The following is an 18,785-nucleotide window of genomic DNA, read 5'->3' on the forward strand; positions in this document are numbered from 1 at the left end:
GAGAGAGAGAACACATGAGAGGGGGGAAGGTCAGAGGGAGAAGCAGACTCCCCGCTGAGCAGGGAGCCCGAAAGAGGACTCGATCCCGGGACTCCAGGATCATGACCTGAGCCAAAGGCAGTCGCTTAACCAACTGAGCCACCCAGGCGCCCTACCTTTAACCTTTAAACTAAATATTAATTTGATATTTTACTCTTCTGAAATTACACAAACCTTAAGTTGTCTCTAATAGCTGTGTTCATTTCAATTATTTTAAGTTAACACATAAAGTAAGTCCAGTTATTTCACCAGTTCTACCTGCTATGCCTTATTCTTGATTTCATTTGCCAGGTCCAGAGAAGAAGGGGTGGCCTGATCCAGGGACAATGAGGATGTAATGTTGAAGAATCAGCTGGAGGAAAGAAGCAACAGGCACCATGGAAAAGACCAAAACAAAGCAAGGTTAGATTTTTTCCTATGTCTTGCTTTAGATCTCGGGATTTAAGAAATGTAGGTTTCAGTCTTCTCTTGCCGTTGTATCAAAACATGAGAATATGTCACCTTGACTATTCCCATCTCCTTATCATCATATAATGACCATGAAAAGCACAGACTTGGTGCTGGAGAAACAGGAAATGCTATATGTATAATTTGGTCTGAGTAGTTATCTTATTTTTCTTAGCAATAACTTTAGGACTTGCTTCAGAACAACCTGCTGAATAAGGCCAAGATACAGATTCAACTAATAAACATCCAACATCTTCTAGAAACATAAGTGCTCTCTCTTTTCATCTTTACCATATCGAATCAACCATATAGAAATAGTTCTGTTATCACCTCCAATTTACAGATAAGAAACATTCATAGAGGAGTCATGCTACAATCACAAAATGTCAAAGTTTGATCTGGGAGCCTGGTTTCTGTTCTCATGTTCTGGTTCTTGCCATGATACCAGGCTGTTGGGACACAGTATAAAACGGGCTAAGTAATCTTTACCTAAGCTTGTGTGAGGAGTTTTGGAGGTCAAACCACCTGGATTTTATAGGAACAGCCTTCTGTCTGTATAAGTTCTAGGCTGAGGTCATGTATTATTTATGAACTTAATACACTGAGGCCGGTTCCTCTAAGGAAGGGTTTTCTATACCAGTATGTCTTAAGAGAACAGTATACATATCCACACAACCAAATATTTGCAACTGGTGCTTTCATCTATAAACTGCTTGATTCATACGACGTGACACAATGGAAATATAACTAAGTGGATGAGCAATGAGCTGCATGTTTTAAATGGATTGTCCTGTCTTCATGGCCAACCAATGTGGTTCTGAAAAGTACTAAGCCAACCTTTTCTTCTCCCCAGTTTGTAAGTGGTTTTTATAACCTACTACTTCCTTTGTATTTGCCCTGTGTTTCACAGTCTCTAGTGTTGCCAGTATTCTTTTCTTTCTGCCTGCATCCTTCCCAGAATCTTTCCACTGACAATTCCCTTTACTGACCCTCTTGCCCAGGAACACAGTAAGATTATCTTAGCTGATCTGGGCAGTGACAGGAGGGGAGAGCTTAGAAGTTTGGCAAGGACATTTTATGCACGCTTCCTGAAAACAACAGAGTGACAACTGGACAGGTGTCTGGTGTGGCCTTCCTGAGTATAAAACTACCCCCTCAAGTAAACTCCTGTCAGCCCCAAGAACATGAGGGAAACCCTTCACGGGTATTCCCTTCTGGTTGATTAATGATCACTAATCATTCAGTTTGGTTGAGAAACTTCCCCACTGTGGTAGAACATGTTTTGTTTTGTTTTTTACTACAAGAGTTGTATCGGGTAGATATGGTTAGGTTATTAGGATGTGAATATAGAAACCACTTACACCAGCTTATGTTTTGTTCTTGTATCATTGGTTTCTTGTCATGCAGCCACAGATTCAAGGTCCTATGAGTCCCCTTATTCCCTGCATGTGTGTGAAGAGGATAGGGACAGAATGAGTCACATTCATTGAACAAAGCTCTTTCTTCCTACAGGAGAGAATGAACATATGCCGATGAATAACCCTTCCACACAGATTTACCAGGTAAAGACAATTAGATTGTTTTGAACACTCCTGTGTGTGATGGTGATGACTGTCGCTTACGTATAAAGTTTTCTAGCACTCACAAGTGCCTACACATCCGTTATTGCGTTTGTTCCCTTACCAGGACCATGAGGTAGGCAGGGCAGAGAGTGCCGCTCATGTTGCACCTTTGAGAAAGCTGTTCAGTGAAGGACAGCTTATCCAGGTTCTAAATTACAGCACGACCACTCCCACGTCCACTCCAGTTTCCTTGCCTGTCGCCATCATCACTCTGGCCATGACACAGTGCGATGCCATCTCCATGAGAGAGGAGGAGAGAGCAAGCTCTGTTTTTCTTGGTTTACTATTTCAGCAGGGAGAATTGAGAATTGAAAGCAGGTTAACATTGCAGATGTTCACATAGGGTGATCGAAAAAAATGTTAAGCTCCCTTTAAACAATGGAAATAATTTAATTTCCAAGGAAGATAAAAATTCTGCAAAACATTTTATAATATGTTTGCAACAGGGGTCACTTGGGGCTGTTTTGGCTTTCTACACAGTATTTATTTGGCGTCTGTCTTTTAAATGTAAATTTAAAGTAAAATTCTGTCCTTAAAAATCATGGATGTTTTATTCTGATGTAATTTGTAATATAAAAGAAGCTTGGGCTAGGAAACTCCATGCTCCTCTCTAGAGTTAAGGCACTGTTACCTGGAATGCAGGAGAGGGAAGAAAGAACTAGCAGGGCTTGGTGGGGGCTGGGAGAAAGGTTGATTTCAAAGTTGGCTGTAAAGTTTTAAGCGTTGGTAAGGATAAAGAGTGGTTTTCTGAAAAGAGCAATAGGAATCCAGAAGAGTGGAGAGTTTTAGGGGAAATGTTATTTAGATTTGTTGAGTTTAAGTGACAGTAAAGTTAAAATAACAACTAGTGCCCAGAAATCTCATGCAAGAGATCATTGCTGTGGGCCAATCAGGGCGAGCCAACACAGGATTATGAAAACATTTTTGTAGTCGTGCTGCTCCTAGACCAAGACCAGCAGTGGGAAGGGGTAGAAGAAACAGCTTCATTTCAATTTACTACATATTTATTGAGCAGTTACTATGTGTAAAATCAACTGCTTGGTCTAATAAGAAATAAAACAGATGCAACAGGCATTTGCTATTGATTTTTAAGTGTCCGCCACCTGGAAAACATATACAATAATTAGCTCAAACAGGCTGTTGGAAGGATTACAACAGAGGCATTGATGTGGCGGAGGGATGAATGAATATTGGCTGAAAGATTTGAACCAGGCATTTAAGGACAGATTGGTCATTTGGTAAGTGGATATGGGGAAGAGTGTTTCAAGCAGGGGGACCAGCTTGAACAAAGGCCTGGAAGCAGGAGTGAGGCTTCACTCAGTGCTGATTTGATGCCTCATTCGTCCACGACCTCCAAATGCCTTCCCTGCCCACCTCCCCTCTGTTCACATCTGACCTGTGTAGGGCATTGGAATGACTGTGAGTATGTCTTTAAACTTAGGTATGATTTAAAGTCTATTATAGATTTTATGTAGGTCACTCCCTGAATGTTGGCTAAATATAGCGGCAGTAGGGGGGGTGGCCTCATTCTCTTACTGTATCACAAATCCAAGTACATCTGTTCGCAGTGGAACAAATGAAACAGATGAAGCAGTGGAAGCGAAGTTGGTCTATATGACCTCTGTGACAATGTGGTTATAACCCCATCCTTGTTTTAAAAGAATGCTTCCTAAACCCCAGTCTGTTTACTCCAAGCAACATTTAACCAAAAGAAGATGAGGAGAAGTAAAGAAAGAAGAAGAGGAAGAGGAAGGAGGGAAGCAGGGAGAGGTTAACTATAATAGAACACAATCCATACCAAAAATGGAGAGCAAAATATGAAATTTGAAGCAAAATATGATGTTTTAGCCATTTTCTATCTACTTTATTTTCTTGATAAACCCCCATCCCTACCTGAAATTACATTAAATATTATCTTGTTTATTTACTTTTTTAAATTGTCTGTTTCCTTCTCTAGAGTGTAAGCTCCAAGGGCAGGGATTTAGTACATTTTGCTCTCTGTTGTATCCTCAGCATAAAGTACAGTGCCTGGAATATAATACATATTCAATAAATATTAGTTGAATGAATGAATGAGTATCTGCAAGATGTGTATATTGCTTTGAGCCAAGAGATCTGATGCAGTCACTTAGTCTGGTGTCAAATGATGTTTGGAAAATTGTCTGGTTCTTCTTTGGGACAAAAAAGAAGAGATTCTTACTTCATACATTAATCAAAATAAACTCAAAAATGGATTAAAGGGCTAGAAATAAAAAAATCAAACTATAAAATTTAGAATTAGTGAGTATTTATCTTGTCTCTGGATGTGAAATGTCTAAGTAAAAAAGCACTGGAAGAAATCACAAAGGAAAGGGCTAGAGATTTCACCCACATCACAACAATTAAAAAATTTCCCAATGTAAATATATTTTCAACCAATTCAAAGGCAAATAAAAACATGGGGAAAATTCTTACAAAAAAATACCACAAGGGTTTAATGATACATAAATAGTTAATACAAGTCAGTAAAAAAAGAAACTTGAGACCTCAGTAGAATATGGGCAAAGGATACAGATAATTTACCAAAGTAGAATTACAGATAGCTAATAAGTAGGAGAGAAGATGAGGCTTTTGAAGCTTATGACAATCTGATTAGCGAATAATAAAATAATTAATAATATTTAGTTCTGATGAGTGTGTGTAAATTGGAAACTTTTACAAAAATTCTTAAACTACAGTAAAAGTGTTAAAATGTTCATAACCCTAATCAGCTCCCTGCTCTTTAGATGGATTTGACCTCCTTGGTGAGTAAGGTACATTGACCCAAATCAGATCATGGCAGCCAACAGGAGAATGAGCACTACCATCTCCCAGTTCATTCCAGTATTATTATCAGAACCGGTACACTGGATACACTGATTGCTCCTTAGCTCATACTCCCTTTTATTTGAATCCAACTCTATTCCAATTTTCTCTCATCCTTTGTTCACTGTACACAGGCCTCTGAGATTTCACCCAATCTCTTCTCCAGAGTCAGATTGTGTTGCTGCGGACCACTTCCTTTTGCACATGGATTTTTAAAATAAGATTCCATTAACGTGAGAAGTGGGGGTGGGGTCCCGCAATCAAGGCCACAGATGTGGTAACTGCACCATTTGGTCCTAGCCCAACTCCCGCCTAATGATGTGAATTCCAACTGTGTTTCTGGCTCACCTGTAACATGTAAACATTGCAGCCTCCTCCATTTATATTACTTATGTTTTATAGATTTTGTCCAAGACATGTTTTTCTAAATACACTAATTTAGCCCTTTGAGTCAAATATTACCCAACGTCCTTAAACTCATAGTAATTTCATATTTAGGAATTTATCCTAAGGAAATAATCTGAAATACATACCAAGCTTTAAATAAAAAGCACTATATGCCAGCATTATTTATAATGTTGAAAAATTACAAACAACATAAATTTCCAAGAAAACTGAATGGGTGGATAAACTGGCACATCCATAGGATGGAATATTGAGTAACCATTAAAAATAGACACTTAGAAAAAAAATCGAAGGCTATAGGAAAGGGTTTATAACAGTGTTTGGCAGAAAAGGCAGGGGGTAGGATCAAAATATATCTATAGTATGATTTCAAACATATAAATGTATGCACTTATATCCATAGAACAAAACAGAAGGAAATGTGCCAAAACATTTGCGGTTGTATTAAAGTAAGGAGATGTGAAGTGTTTTTTTTTCTTTTTTCTTTTTCTCTGTAATGAAAATAATTTAAGAAAACGAGTTATGTGCCAAAAGGACCCCTAACTGAAAAACTATGGGAACCAGTCCTACAGCAATAGGTTTCATCATTAAAATTGCCATTGAAAGTTTTCTACGATTTGTAAGTCCCGTTTGGGCCTCAGTCTCTTTTTGCCCTTAAGGAATATTTTCCAACATCAGAGAAATTAATTCTACTAGGCCAGTGGTGCATCCAGGAATCGATAAGATAAATTTCTGGCACACCATGCTTCATAGCAGTTTCAGCAGTGGCCTGTAAGAATGACATTAAGGGTCAACTTTTGCAGGGAGTGTAGAGGAGTAGATTTGCGAAATTTACTCTTGACTATTCAAACAACTTGCTGCCCACTTTTTGTTTTAAATTATCATATTTCTGGGGATTAATAAAAAGGCCTAAAATGAAGACGATGAAAACTGGCAGAAAGACCATGTTTCTTCTGTACGAACCCTGGTTTGGGGGAAAACCAAAGCAATCACGTTGGCATCGTTGCCATCATGTGCTGCTTCTTACAGCCTGTAGTCAGGTGTTGTAGGAATTTGGCCTGCCTTATGGAGCTTTCTCAAATCTTGACATTTATGACTTAGCCGGGATCTCAAGGCCCAGGCCCAGTCCCCTGAGTTGACTTTGACCTTGATAATGGAACAGAATGAAGGACAAATCTGTGTGAAAAACAAGTTGGAACAACTTGCATAATTTATGAAAATTTAGTTTGAGGGAACTTTGGTGGAAAGTGATGGGAAGACATTGATTAAAATTCACCTTGAGAAGAGTTAAGAAGCCAAGAAAGTAAAGAAAATTGAGAAACAGAAATTAAGACCAGGAAATAGGAAGAATTCGGACTCCTCTCCCCTATTTCTTTGAGCCTAAGATGCCCTCTGTGGTACCCTAGGCTTCGAAGTACAAGTCTTCCCTGAACCTGCCTCCGGTGGGAGCCCGCCTTCAGCGGCAGGATGGAGGGATCATAACCTCTCTAGAGCAGCTTCATGAAAAAATCAACGAGATGAGGAACGTGTTCAACTCGCTGGAGAACAAGGTAGACACCCATTTCTAATCCTTGGGGTGGGCTGTGGGCTGTCAAATGAGAGAGTTGAAGAGAGAGCAGAGAAAAGATGTTAAGTCCATGTCCTCAGGATATTTTTTATTCACAAGGAATGGCCAGTTGGTACTAGAAAACCAGTCAGTAGCAGCTAAAGATACTGAACCCCATGCTATCTTCAAAGCAACATGTTCGAAGCGATTATGCTCACATATGGCATCCTCTCCCTGGCTGATTAGTGGATGTAAAGCTGTTTATCAGGCAGTAGTGTTACTTCGATGGTAGGTACCAGGAAATGGGCTCATAGCTTAAAATGGTTTCAAAATTCCCAAAGTCCCTATATAACCTGGCTATTAGGGAAAACTCAATTTTTTTTTTTTTTTTTTTTTTTTGAGAGCTGGGGTTCTACAGGTGAGGAAAAGTCCTTTCCCCTAGGCTCCTACTGCTGTCTTTTGGTTCCTGGGAAAAACTCCACACATCCAGTGAGCATTGATAATGAAACCTATTTCTGTTGGATAATGGTTCCCTTTTTTTTTCAAACAGGAAACCTGAGTTTACAGGTTTTCAGAGTACCTGAATGAACGTCAGGTTTCCTTCCTTCAATTTTAAAACTTGCACAGATTTTGCTTTGATATTATATTGTTGTCGATTTTGTTTATTTTGTTCACTGAAGATGAATTTATGTAATGACAACTACCAGATCAAAAGTAATTGACCTGGTGATTTAAGCCATTACGATGACTAGGTTAGGACATGTGCTAAAATCCATCACAAAGATTAATTAACATTAAAAATGATTGGAGCGAAATACAGACTGCTCATGGTGTTTCTCAGGCTTCTAGCCCTGAACACTTGGCAGGTCCTGCTTTTTTCCTCAGAATGATCTCTTTGGTTCCTCTTATTTCTCCCTATTCCCGGCCCTTGAAAGAAACCTTTGAGGCACAGTGAACCACAAAACCCCATATTTTAAAAATGTGGTGTAGGAGACCAAGTCATTTTATAGTGGGGGGTGTCGTTGTGAGTTGGAGTCATTTTGGATGACCAGATTCTGAAAATGTTTAGAAGTACACATTTGAAGGAATTTTGTTAATTTTGTCAAAAGTTCTGCTTTAAAGAGAGAACTGGGGCTAAGAGTTCCTCTCTTTAGCAGAGGGTACGATCATGAATTTCAAGAAAGTGTTATTATCTGATTGTACTATTATTGTATTATTATTTGTTCAATAAAAAAAAAACCCTGAACTTTAGAAGCGCTCTATTTTCTCCACATTTCTGTTTGTGCTCAACTTTTTGATGTGCCACTGAAAGGGGGAGAAGAATTAAAATTTCTTGAACACCTTCTATGAACCAAGCATGCACTGTGGCAGGAAACTTGCCTATCTGTATTCACTTAATTCTCCAGACAGCCCTGTGACATAGGTGTCACAGTAGTTATTTTACGTAGGAGGAGACTGCTACAAAGAGGTTAACCAGCTTGCCTGAGGTCTGACTTCTCATAGGAGAGAGCTAGGGTTCGTACCCTGTCGGACTCCAAAATTGATACTTTTTTCATGGTGTGGAAGTTGACAACAGAAGTCCAATGTGTGCACTCCTACACTACCAGGCTTGACTCTTGAAGATAATTCAACATCACTATCAACAGTGTGCTGAGCTCCTAACATTGTAGTTATTTCCTGCCACTCAAATGCAAATGCCATTTTCTCCTTTTCCATGACATCATCCAACATCCATATATATATATATGAATCCTGTTCCCTTTCAAAGAAATTCTCAGATATGCTTAGTTATTACTCTTTTTATCATTTAATTTTTAAGGGAAAAATAACTGAATTTCTTCATCTTCTATAACACCAGGGATAATATGACCCATCCTTTCTTTCATGGGATTCAAAGAGTTACTGGATCAAGATTGTCTTTCACAAGCATATGTTGGTTTTCAAGTGAATCTCATTTTAAGCGAAGGTGTTAGAATAAACATAGCTCACAGGAAGACCTGTCAACCTAATTGTTTGCTTGCTTGTCACTATCCAGCTTCGGCATGTGCTATATAAAAAAGACCCTCTTTTCCCTAAAAGAATGGGACCAAGGTTGCCTTATGTTGTCTAAACTTTAGTCTACCAGTATATGAGGTCTGTAGATTTTCAGGAGCTTGGTTTCTCAAACAAAATGAAAATTCAAGGGGCCAGTGGCAGTATTTATAGTAGTTTATAGCAAATTGAATTCATTCTTGGTGATTATCTTTAGTTGCAGGCCTTGGCCTCTGAACTCAAAACTGGTTTCACGGAAGCAATGCAAGAACTGTCAAGAATTCAACATGGAGAATATGCTTTGGAAGAGAAGGTTAAGAGCTGCCGATGTTCCATGGAAGAAAAAGTTACCGAGATGAAGAATTCGTTAAACTATTTCAAGGTAGGCTCCTTTTCTTTCTTTCTTTCTAAGATTTTATTTATTTATTTGAGAGAGAGAATGAGATAGAGAGAGAGAATGAGAGGGGGGAGGGTCAGAAGGAGAAGCAGACTCCCTGTTAAGCAGGGAGCCCAATGAGGGACTCGATGCTGGGACTCCAGGATCATGACCTGAGCCGAAGGCAGTCGCTTAACCAACTGAGCCACCCAGGTGCCCCCTAGGCTCCTTTTCTACTCCCCTGCTAAACAGAGAGGTTCTTGATCTTAGCCACAGAAGTAGAAAACACCTTTTCATGTAGCAGTCAAATAAAAGAATTTTCCCTCTGGCCCATTTGCTAATTATCACGAAAAAAAAAATCTATTTCATGTTTTTCTTTCTTGGATCTCTGTGTTAAAATTACAGACTGCAATAGAAATAAGATGTTCATTTCTCAGTCATTCATTCAACAAATGTATATTAAAAGCTTACTGTGTACTAGATATCATCTTATATCCTTTCACCCCTTTTACCAGATTCATTATGTATCAATTCCTATTTTTCAGGAAGAGCTGAGCAATGCCATGGCAATGATTCAGGCCATCACTTCCAAGCAAGAAGAAATGCAACAGAAAATTGAACAGCTTCAGCAGGAAAAGCGAAGGGAATCTCGAAAGGTTAAAGCCAAGTGAGTGTCTTACACAAAATTAGCCAACGGCAAACCCATAAGCAGAGGCTTGGATACTTACACCGAGAACACCTTCCCCCCATCGGCAGATAGATAGCTGGCTACATACTGCTGGAATCTGTGGGTCAGCATGTGATGGAAGTTATAGGATCATAAAAATCGGTTACGTTTAAAAATGGATGGTAATAATTACACGGAAAATGCACTCAGTACAATAGGAAGTGAAATGAAAATGATATAAGATGACATGTAGAATTTTATTTCAACTGTAAAAACATGTAAAATAAAAACTAGAAAGATATATTTTAAAATGGTGATTGTTGTGTTAAGATAGTGGGGTCACTCATGATTTTCTTTTTTAATTAGTTTTCTAAAATTTCTCTAATGCTACTACTAGTTTACTTCCACCATTGAAAATACATTTATGTTAATATCTCAACCAGGTTGAGCCAATTAAGTTTCACCATTAAACATATATAATCATTATTGTTATAGGTTTTTAAATTATCAAATTTAAAATAGAAATATGGCAATAATATTTGTGTGACTCCAAAGAATGGCTTGTTGTTTGTAGTTGAAGACCTGCTGCTTCCCGGTACCTTTGTGTTGCTTTGTTAAGTGAATGTAAATCACCCCAAGCAAATTGTCATCATTGCAAACTCTGTACAGATCCTGATGACAAGGAAGCCAGGAACAGAAAAACAAAAATATAGGTATTACCATTAGGATGTGATTTGTACGTATTTGAAATTTTTTCTCCAGTTTTGGCAATGAATTAAGTTGAGCCCTAAGAATTGCTAGTATCTAACTATTTTTAATTTACAAAAACAGCACTTTTTTGGTTCAACCTAATGTTTCAGAATTTTTCTGGAATCATTCTGAACTGATTCTCTTCTTAACCCATCAGGCATTAAGACCCTTTGTTTTCCTTCCCCAGGAAAACTCAAAAAGAAGAACATGGCTCACAGGCTGGGCCTGCTCAAGCACAAGGAAGTCCTTTCCGTTCAATCAATATCCCTGAGCCTGTTCTTCCAAGTGAAGACTTTACAAACCTCTTGCCTTCTCAGGCCTATGAAAAAGGTACAGTTTGCAAACCATATTGAATTAACCAAGCCTTTCCCCTTGATTCCTAGAGCTTAAGTAATAGTGAGAATGGGTTTATGTCTTCCATCCTTATAGGAAAATGATGTATTGCTCAGAATTTTTCCTCCTATAATTGGAATTTATAAGAATCCAGAGAGAGGATCCTGGGGTGCCTGGGTGGCTCAGTCAGTTAAGTATCTGCCTTCAGCTCAGGTCATGATCCCAGGGTCCTGGGATGGGGCCCCACATCGGGCTCTCTGCTCAGCAGGGAGCCTGCTTCTCCCTCTCCCTCTACCTGCAGTTCCCTCTGCTTGTACTCTCTCTCTGTGTCAAATAAATAAATAAAATCTTAAAAAAAAAAAAAAGAATCCAGGGGATCCTAAGAGATCAGGAGAATCTGCCCAATTTTAAAAGATTTTTTTGGGGGGGAAAATACTTATCTGGGTTTTCTAAATTTCAAATACTAACCCTAGGAGAAAAATGTTAAAAAAAAAAATTATTCATTCTAATAACTCGTTTTCTCTTCCACATTACTGCTCACGCCTTGTCTCTCTGCATAGACATTTTAAAGATAGGCGTATTCTTACCAGAAAATTGTGTGTTCTGCGCTTTTTTCAGTGAGGTTTCACTGATCAGAGAAAATCATATCTGCCTTAACTGGCAGGCAGTGACGTCAGTGGTGCCCCTCTTTCTCTGGGTAACCAGAGCTGGTGCTGTCTGTGGGCTCGGGTTACTAGCCACACCCCTGATCTGAGGGATGAGACAGCAGATGCTAGAAAACTGTCCCTGGGCAGTGCTGATGAAACTGGCTTTCCATCCAGTTACATCGTCTGTAACCGTGTCTGGTTACACGTTTGCTACATCTGTGCATGCTCAGCAATGTCTAGCAAAGCACCTATGCTGGAGAGTGACATTAATGTTAGTTAGAGTAATTGTCCTCTTTTTTTTTTTTTTTTTAATTTTTTTGGGTCACATATAGAAAGTCTCCAAAAGAGGCTCAAGGACTTCTCAACCAATTGTAAGCTCCTCTGGGGCAGAGCTGGTGGTTTTCTACCCTTCTGCCTTAAGGCACCATATATTCCTAAACGATAAATGTGTTTTGAATCACTAAATTTAAAAATCTAAATCAGATGGCTTTTAATCGGTATAACTTCAAAGTATGGATCTGCTTTTTTTCTTTGTAGTTTTTTTTTACCCCCTTGAGTAGTTACTTGAGAGACTGATAGATGCAGCCTGGGAGAACTCACTGATCCATCTGGGGACTGAGTGGGTTCATCACAGGTGGTTCTATTTTCTTTGCTCCATGTCATGATGAACAGAACATAAAAGGATGGTCTTACTAGGAAAGAATACAGGATGGCCTTGGAAAGTAGAGGTCAGATCAGTGCCAGGTCTGGGGAAGTTGAACATTTTCACAAGATAAAAGATTAAAAATTATATTTGCAAAGTGCTCAGACGGAGTTCAATGAGCTGTGTGGTGGCAACTCCTCCCTCCTTCCCTGTTATAATAGACGTGGCTTATATAATACAGTTTGTTCAACCGAGTTACTGCAGAATTTGGGAACAATGTGCCATAATAAGACATTTTGGATATGATTGATGGTAGGTTATGTTAAAACGCAGGATCTAAGGGCCAGACTTTAGAAAGGGTTGGCTTACCCACTGTTAATTATAAAATGGTGCAATTGTTGCTTATTACTCCCAAATTCAGTAGCTTACAATAATAAACATTCATTATGTTATAGTTTCTCTGAATCAGGAATCTGTGGGTGCCTCTGGCTCAAGGTCTTTCGGGAGATTGCAGTTAAGGTGTTGACTGTCCCACTACGCGTTCATCTTTCCTGCTATCTATCCATCACCCCAGACGCTGACTTAGATGGTGGGAGACAGTAATGAACAAAACAACAAACATTCCTGCCCTCATGGAAGCAGACAACGAACAAGATAGATAAAATATGTAGTACGTTAGTGATAGGGAGAAAAATAAGGAAACACAGGTGTAATTTTAGAGAGGGTGCCAGGTAAAACCTGAAGGAAGTGAGGATGTGAGCTTATGCATTCGGAAGGGAAGAAAGGAACAGCCCATGCCAAGGTCCTAGCGGGAACATCATTGAATGTTCATTCAAGTTGGAGCGGGAGCAGGGGGGCTAAAGCAGAGGGAACAAGAGGGACAACAGGAGACGAAGTTTTCAGAAAAGAAGGAAACAGGAGGGGCGGGAGGGGGCAGATATTTTACGGCTTTATGGTCATTATAAAGCCTTTGGCTTTTACGCTGACCTGGGAAGCCATTGGAGGGCTGAGCGGAGGAGTGACAGGGTCTGACTTACATTTGAACAGCATCATTCTGGCTCCTCTCACCCTCACCATCATAGTTAGACAATAATTTAGCTCTTATTGTGTATAGTTTACACATATTAACTGATTTAATTCTTGTGGTAGTCTAGGAGGTAAGCACCACTTATTATATATTCTTACAAATGGGAAAATAGCGCTTGCCACTATATTGAAATTTTATTTTATTTTTGGCTCTTCTGTCTCCCTCAGTAAGCTGTCAACAGTGAGTCTGTCCCCAGTGTCTGGCTCATAGAAGGTGTCAGCCCCTGTTAGTGGAGTGAATACTGACTGAAAGCTTTCCTTTCTCTAGCCCAAGAATCCAGATCCATGCATGTAGCAGACAGTAATGTGAAGGGAATGATGGGTCCTGGTAAGTAGCTCTGTGTTTAGTTCTCTTCTCTTCTAGCAACTCTACATTTTCCCTGCTTCCACCTTCCCTGCTTCTAGGCCCTCAGTCCCAAACCAGGCTTGAAAGAACTCAGGCAAGGTAAAGCACTGTGGTTACTAAGACCCCAAGATGTGTAATAGAGTAAGTCAGTGACTCAGTTAAACCAAGGAGAGAGAAGGGAAGGGGTGGAGATGTTTAAGACAAAGCCAGTATTCTTGGTTCTTTCTGGCTCACATCAATTGGTTCTTTCTGGCTCATGTCAATTACTGAAATAATATTTGCTGAGAAACTCACAGGTATACGTAGCATAAGTTTTCTATGGACACAGTTTATAGTTTATTTAATTTAAAAGTTGTTTACTTAATAGACAACCCACCAGTATTTTTTAAATTATTTCATCTTCCCTTCCCTCCATTCCTTCCTCCTTTTTGCAACTTACCATTATTGCGGCCAAGGAAAACAAATTCCAAAAGAAAACATTGTTTTGGCATCTTTCTTCCTCTGTATTTTTTCCCCTGGTGTGCTTGCCTAAAAGGAAGGAGATACAGGGAGTCAATGCATACTTACTACAAATTAATTATATTATTTTATAAATTTATTTTTTTAAAACACCTTATTTAGTAGCGACTACATACAAAGAGTAGAGGATGTATAGGCCAGAAACAGAGGTGATCCTTTGCAAGTGTAGAAACTTTTAATCTTCAGTTGATTTATTTAATCCTCGAGGGACAGTTTGTACCCAAACAGGGGCATAATATTTCAGAGTTAATAACAAATATAATTTTTTTTGAAAAAGTCAAATCTTGACGGCAGGTGTTATTTTTCAGGAATGAACCCAACAACTCCAGAAGCAGAAGAAAACCTTAAGTCTTGCCTCTCGGCTGATATCCAGCCCAAGAGCCATCTCTCATCTGGTGTGTGGAGGCAGCCTAAGGATGGTAAAGAATGGGGCGAGGAGTATGTCACGAAAGACCACCCAGATAAACTCAAGGACGCTGGCCAGGGCAGACACAGCTCCCTGGAAAATGTTTTATGTGAAACCTCTTTAGCTGGTAAGTCCCAAGGGAAAATACAGGCTGAAATTTTGAAGAACAGGAAACCTACAGGCTAGAATCCTTGCAATATAGGTTCAGGGGACATATGAGACCACCTGCTCTCTGGTTTCCTTTTCTGATGAAGGCTAAAGCCTATAGAGATGAGGGGACTCACCTGAGGTCACATGGCCAGCTTGGGACCAGCACCTCAATTCTGGGTATCCATGACATTTAGTAATGCAGTGCTTTGGGGGAAAAAAGGGATAAAGTTGGTGGGGAAGAGGGCAGCATTTTGTGAACTATGTAGTTAGTGATGCGAAATCTTCAAAAAAATGTGCGTCTTGGATCAGTAGTCTGCCACCAAGATATCAAACACTGCAACAGGGTCCATCCTCCCTCCCTCCTTCCTCCTTCCCTCCTTTTTCCCTTCCTTCCTCTCCTTGTGTCACAAATTGCTATTCCACACTTACTATATGTCGCATAACAGCATTTCCCTCCAACCACTTTGTGGAAGGCAGTTTTTAAAAATTAATTTTTACTATCAAACACATGAAAAATTAAATAGTACTAAAAGGTTTATTATGAAGAAAAGAGCAACCACTTTAAATTGTTGGCACAGTTTCTTGTGGTACTTGCTTCCATGTTTTAAAACAAGTTTATGCTGCTGTTTTGTTTTGTTTTTTTTAATCAGTACTTTACTGGGGGATAATTTACGTACAGCAAAGTTAACAAAGCTTAAGTTTAAGCTCATTGACTTTTTATGTATGTATAGTCCCTTGTGATCATTACCTGCATCAAGATATACGATATTTCTGTTACCCCAGAGAGTCCTCTCATGCACCTTACCACCTGAAGAACCACTATTCTGACTTCTGTCACTGTAAATTAGTTTCCTCTGTTCCCGAACTTCATACAGACGGAATAATACAATGTGTACTCTTTTGAGTCAGGCTTCTTTCTCTCAATATAATGTGCTGTGTGTAATTCATTCAGTAGTTCATTCCTTTTTTCAGTCATTGAATAAATTTACCACAATTTGCTTATCTGTTCTCCTGTTGATGGACATTTGGCTTGTTACCAGTTTAGGGCTATTACAAGCAAAACTGATATGAATATTCTTGAATGAGTCTTTTTTGGATGTCTGCCCTCATTACTCTTGGATGTACACGTAGGAGTAATATCTCTAGTTTAGGGGAGAGGATTATGCTAAACTTTGAAAGAAAACATCAAACAGTTTTCCAAAGTGATTGGGATGTTTTATATTCCATCCAGTAATGTCCGTGAGTTCTGGTTGCTTCACATCCTTCCCAATATTTAGTATGGTTAGTCTTTTTAATTTTAGCCATTCTCATGGCGGGGGGGGGGTGTACTGGTATTGTAGTTTTAATTTGCACTTGCCTGATGACTAATGATGTTGAGCATCTTTTCATGTGCTTATTAGTTATTTGTACATCTTCTTTTATGAAGTGCCTGTTTAAGTCCTTTGTCCAACTTTTAAAGTGCATTATCTTCTTATTATCAATTAGTAGAATTTAATATATTTTGGATATGAGTTATTAGATATATGTGTGGAGAATATTTTATTCCAGTATGTGGCTTGCCTTTTCATATTCTTAATAGTCTTTTGATGAATAGATGTTCTTAATTTTGGTGAAGTTAATCAATTTTAAACTTTTTATATAGATTGTGACTTATGAGTCCTTCCAAGAGATCTTTGCCTATCCCAAAGTTGTGGAGATACTCTAGTATGTTTTCTTCTAAAATCTTTATAGCTTTAGCTTTCACATTTAGATCTATTACTTATCTTTTTTTAAAGATTTTTTTAAGTAAACTCTATGCCCAATGTGGGGCTCCAACTCATGACCCCAAGATCTAGAGTTGCATGCTCTACAGACTGAGTCAGCCAGGAGCTCCAATCTATTACTTACCTTGAATAGATTTTGATGTATGGTGTGAGGAAGGAGTCTAGGTTCATTTTTTTCCCATACGGCTGTCCAGTTGCTTCAGCACCATTTATCGAAAATATCTTTCTTTCCATATTGAATTGTGCAAAGAACGTCAGGTGATTCACATATGGGTGGTTCTAATTCTAGACTCTGTATTCTTTTTATTCTTTTTATTCCAATTAGCATAGAATTTACAACTTGGCAGTATTTAGTGTTCCAATCAAAGAACATGGTTTATGTCTCCCTTTATATAGGTCTTCTTCAATTTTTCTTAGCAATGTAATGGAAAATCTCTCATTTACATGCTTCTTCTTCTCCCCTCTCCACCTGCCAAAGCCTTTGCCCTAGAGTCCTCTGTCATCCTACTCCATTCTGGCCCATTGCACCGCTGCTATCCTGGGACTTCCCACTCTTCTTAGGAATTCCTTTCATAGTTCCCCTACATTAGATTCCCTTTTGTTTGTTTTTATCTTGTGTGCCTGTTGGTTTCTTGGTTTACTCCTTGTTTGATGGAACCCATCGTCCAGTAGCTTCCACGTGCTTTGGTGATAATTTAGGTGAATATAAAATAATTTTCCCTCATCATTTTGAAGCAATTGTTTCATTGTCCTCTAGTTTCTAATGTTACTTTTGGAAAGTCCAATACCATTCTGATCCCCAGTCCTTTGTATGTTACCTGATTGTTCTATCTGGTAACTTTTAGGATCTTCTCTTTACCTTTGGTGTGCTAATGTGTCACAGTGTTGTGAGAGTCTTCTTCATTAATTATGCTGAGCACAGTGGGCCCTTTCCTCTAGAAATGTGTCTCCTGGTATTTTTTTTTCTATTATTAATTTGATAATATCCTCTCATCCATTTTCTTTCTTTTCTCTGAAATTTCTACTAATTTGATATTGGGTCTCCTGGATTGATCTCCACTACCATCATTTCCTAGTCTCTTTTTCTTCAAAATGTCTCTTTCTTATTTTGTGGGGGGAGTGGGGAAGAAGGCAGGAGATCTCCTTGACTTTATCTGCCACCCTTTTATCTTTGAAAAAATTCCAAAAATTCCTCCTCCTCCTCCTTCTTTTTCTTCTTCTTTTTTTTCTTTTTGAAATGTTCTCTTTTCTTTAAAAAAAAAAAATAGCATCCTGTAACTATTAAATGGGCGGAATGTTTTTCTCATATATCTTTGAGGATATTAATCATAGGATTTTTAAAAAAGATTTACTTATTTATTTTTTATATATAGAGAGAATGTGTGAGCAACTGGACAGCCTGTGGAAAGACCTGGAGAGAGAAAGAGTCCTTTTTTTTTAAAACATTTTATTTCTTTATTTGACAGAGAGAGACACAGCAAGAGTGGGAACACAAGCAGGGGGAACGGAAGAGGGAGAAGCGGGCTTCCCGCTGAGCAGAGAGCCCGATGCGGGGCTCGATCCCAGGACCCTGAGATCATGACCTGAGCCGAAGGCAGACGCTTAACGACTGAGCCACCCAGGTGCCCCGAGAGAAAGAGTCCTTAAGCAGACTCCCCACTGAGCAGGGAGACCAATGCAGGGCTCTATCCTAGGACCAGATCACGACCTGACCTGAAATCCAGAATCAGTGCTTCACCGGGGTGCCTGGGTGGCTCAGTCGGTTAAGCGTCTGCCTTCAGCTCAGGTCATGATCCCTGGGATGGAGGCCCACATTGGGCTCCCTGCTCAATGGGGAGCCTGCTTCTCCCTCTCCTTCTGCCTGCCACTCTCCCTGCTTGTGCTCTCTCTCTCTGTGTCAAATAAATACATAAAGTATTAAAAAAAAAAAGTCAGTGCTTCGCCAATTGAGCCACCCAGGAGCCCCTTAATTATAGGATTTTTAAAAAAGTTTTGTTTCTGCATTGTCTTTTTTTTATTAATGTAAAATTGACACATAATGTTATATTAGTTTCAGATGTACAACATAATGATTTGATATTTGTATATATTGTGAAATGATCACCACAATAAGTCTAGTTAACTTCATCACCATACATAGCTACAATTTTTTTTCTTTGAGAACT

The 18,785-nt window shown here is 39.0% G+C and overlaps 1 protein-coding gene across 1 annotated transcript in view; it reads left to right on the top strand.

Moving 5' to 3' along the window:
* Positions 1-330: 330 nt before the first annotated feature.
* The window catches only part of ARHGEF33 (Rho guanine nucleotide exchange factor 33), a 45,835-nt gene continuing 27,380 nt past the window's right edge, over positions 331-18,785 (top strand). The window contains exons 1-7 of the mRNA XM_032410347.1: positions 331-441; positions 1,999-2,048; positions 9,152-9,316; positions 9,856-9,977; positions 10,915-11,057; positions 13,705-13,764; positions 14,610-14,834. Coding sequence (XP_032266238.1) covers positions 417-441; positions 1,999-2,048; positions 9,152-9,316; positions 9,856-9,977; positions 10,915-11,057; positions 13,705-13,764; positions 14,610-14,834 — 790 coding nt within the window. The 5' untranslated portion in view covers positions 331-416. The remainder of the gene's footprint in view (positions 442-1,998; positions 2,049-9,151; positions 9,317-9,855; positions 9,978-10,914; positions 11,058-13,704; positions 13,765-14,609; positions 14,835-18,785) is intronic.

Source organism: Phoca vitulina, unplaced genomic scaffold (assembly GCF_004348235.1).
Source record: "Phoca vitulina isolate PV1807 unplaced genomic scaffold, GSC_HSeal_1.0 scaffold12, whole genome shotgun sequence".
NCBI classification, from domain to species: Eukaryota; Metazoa; Chordata; class Mammalia; order Carnivora; family Phocidae; genus Phoca; species Phoca vitulina.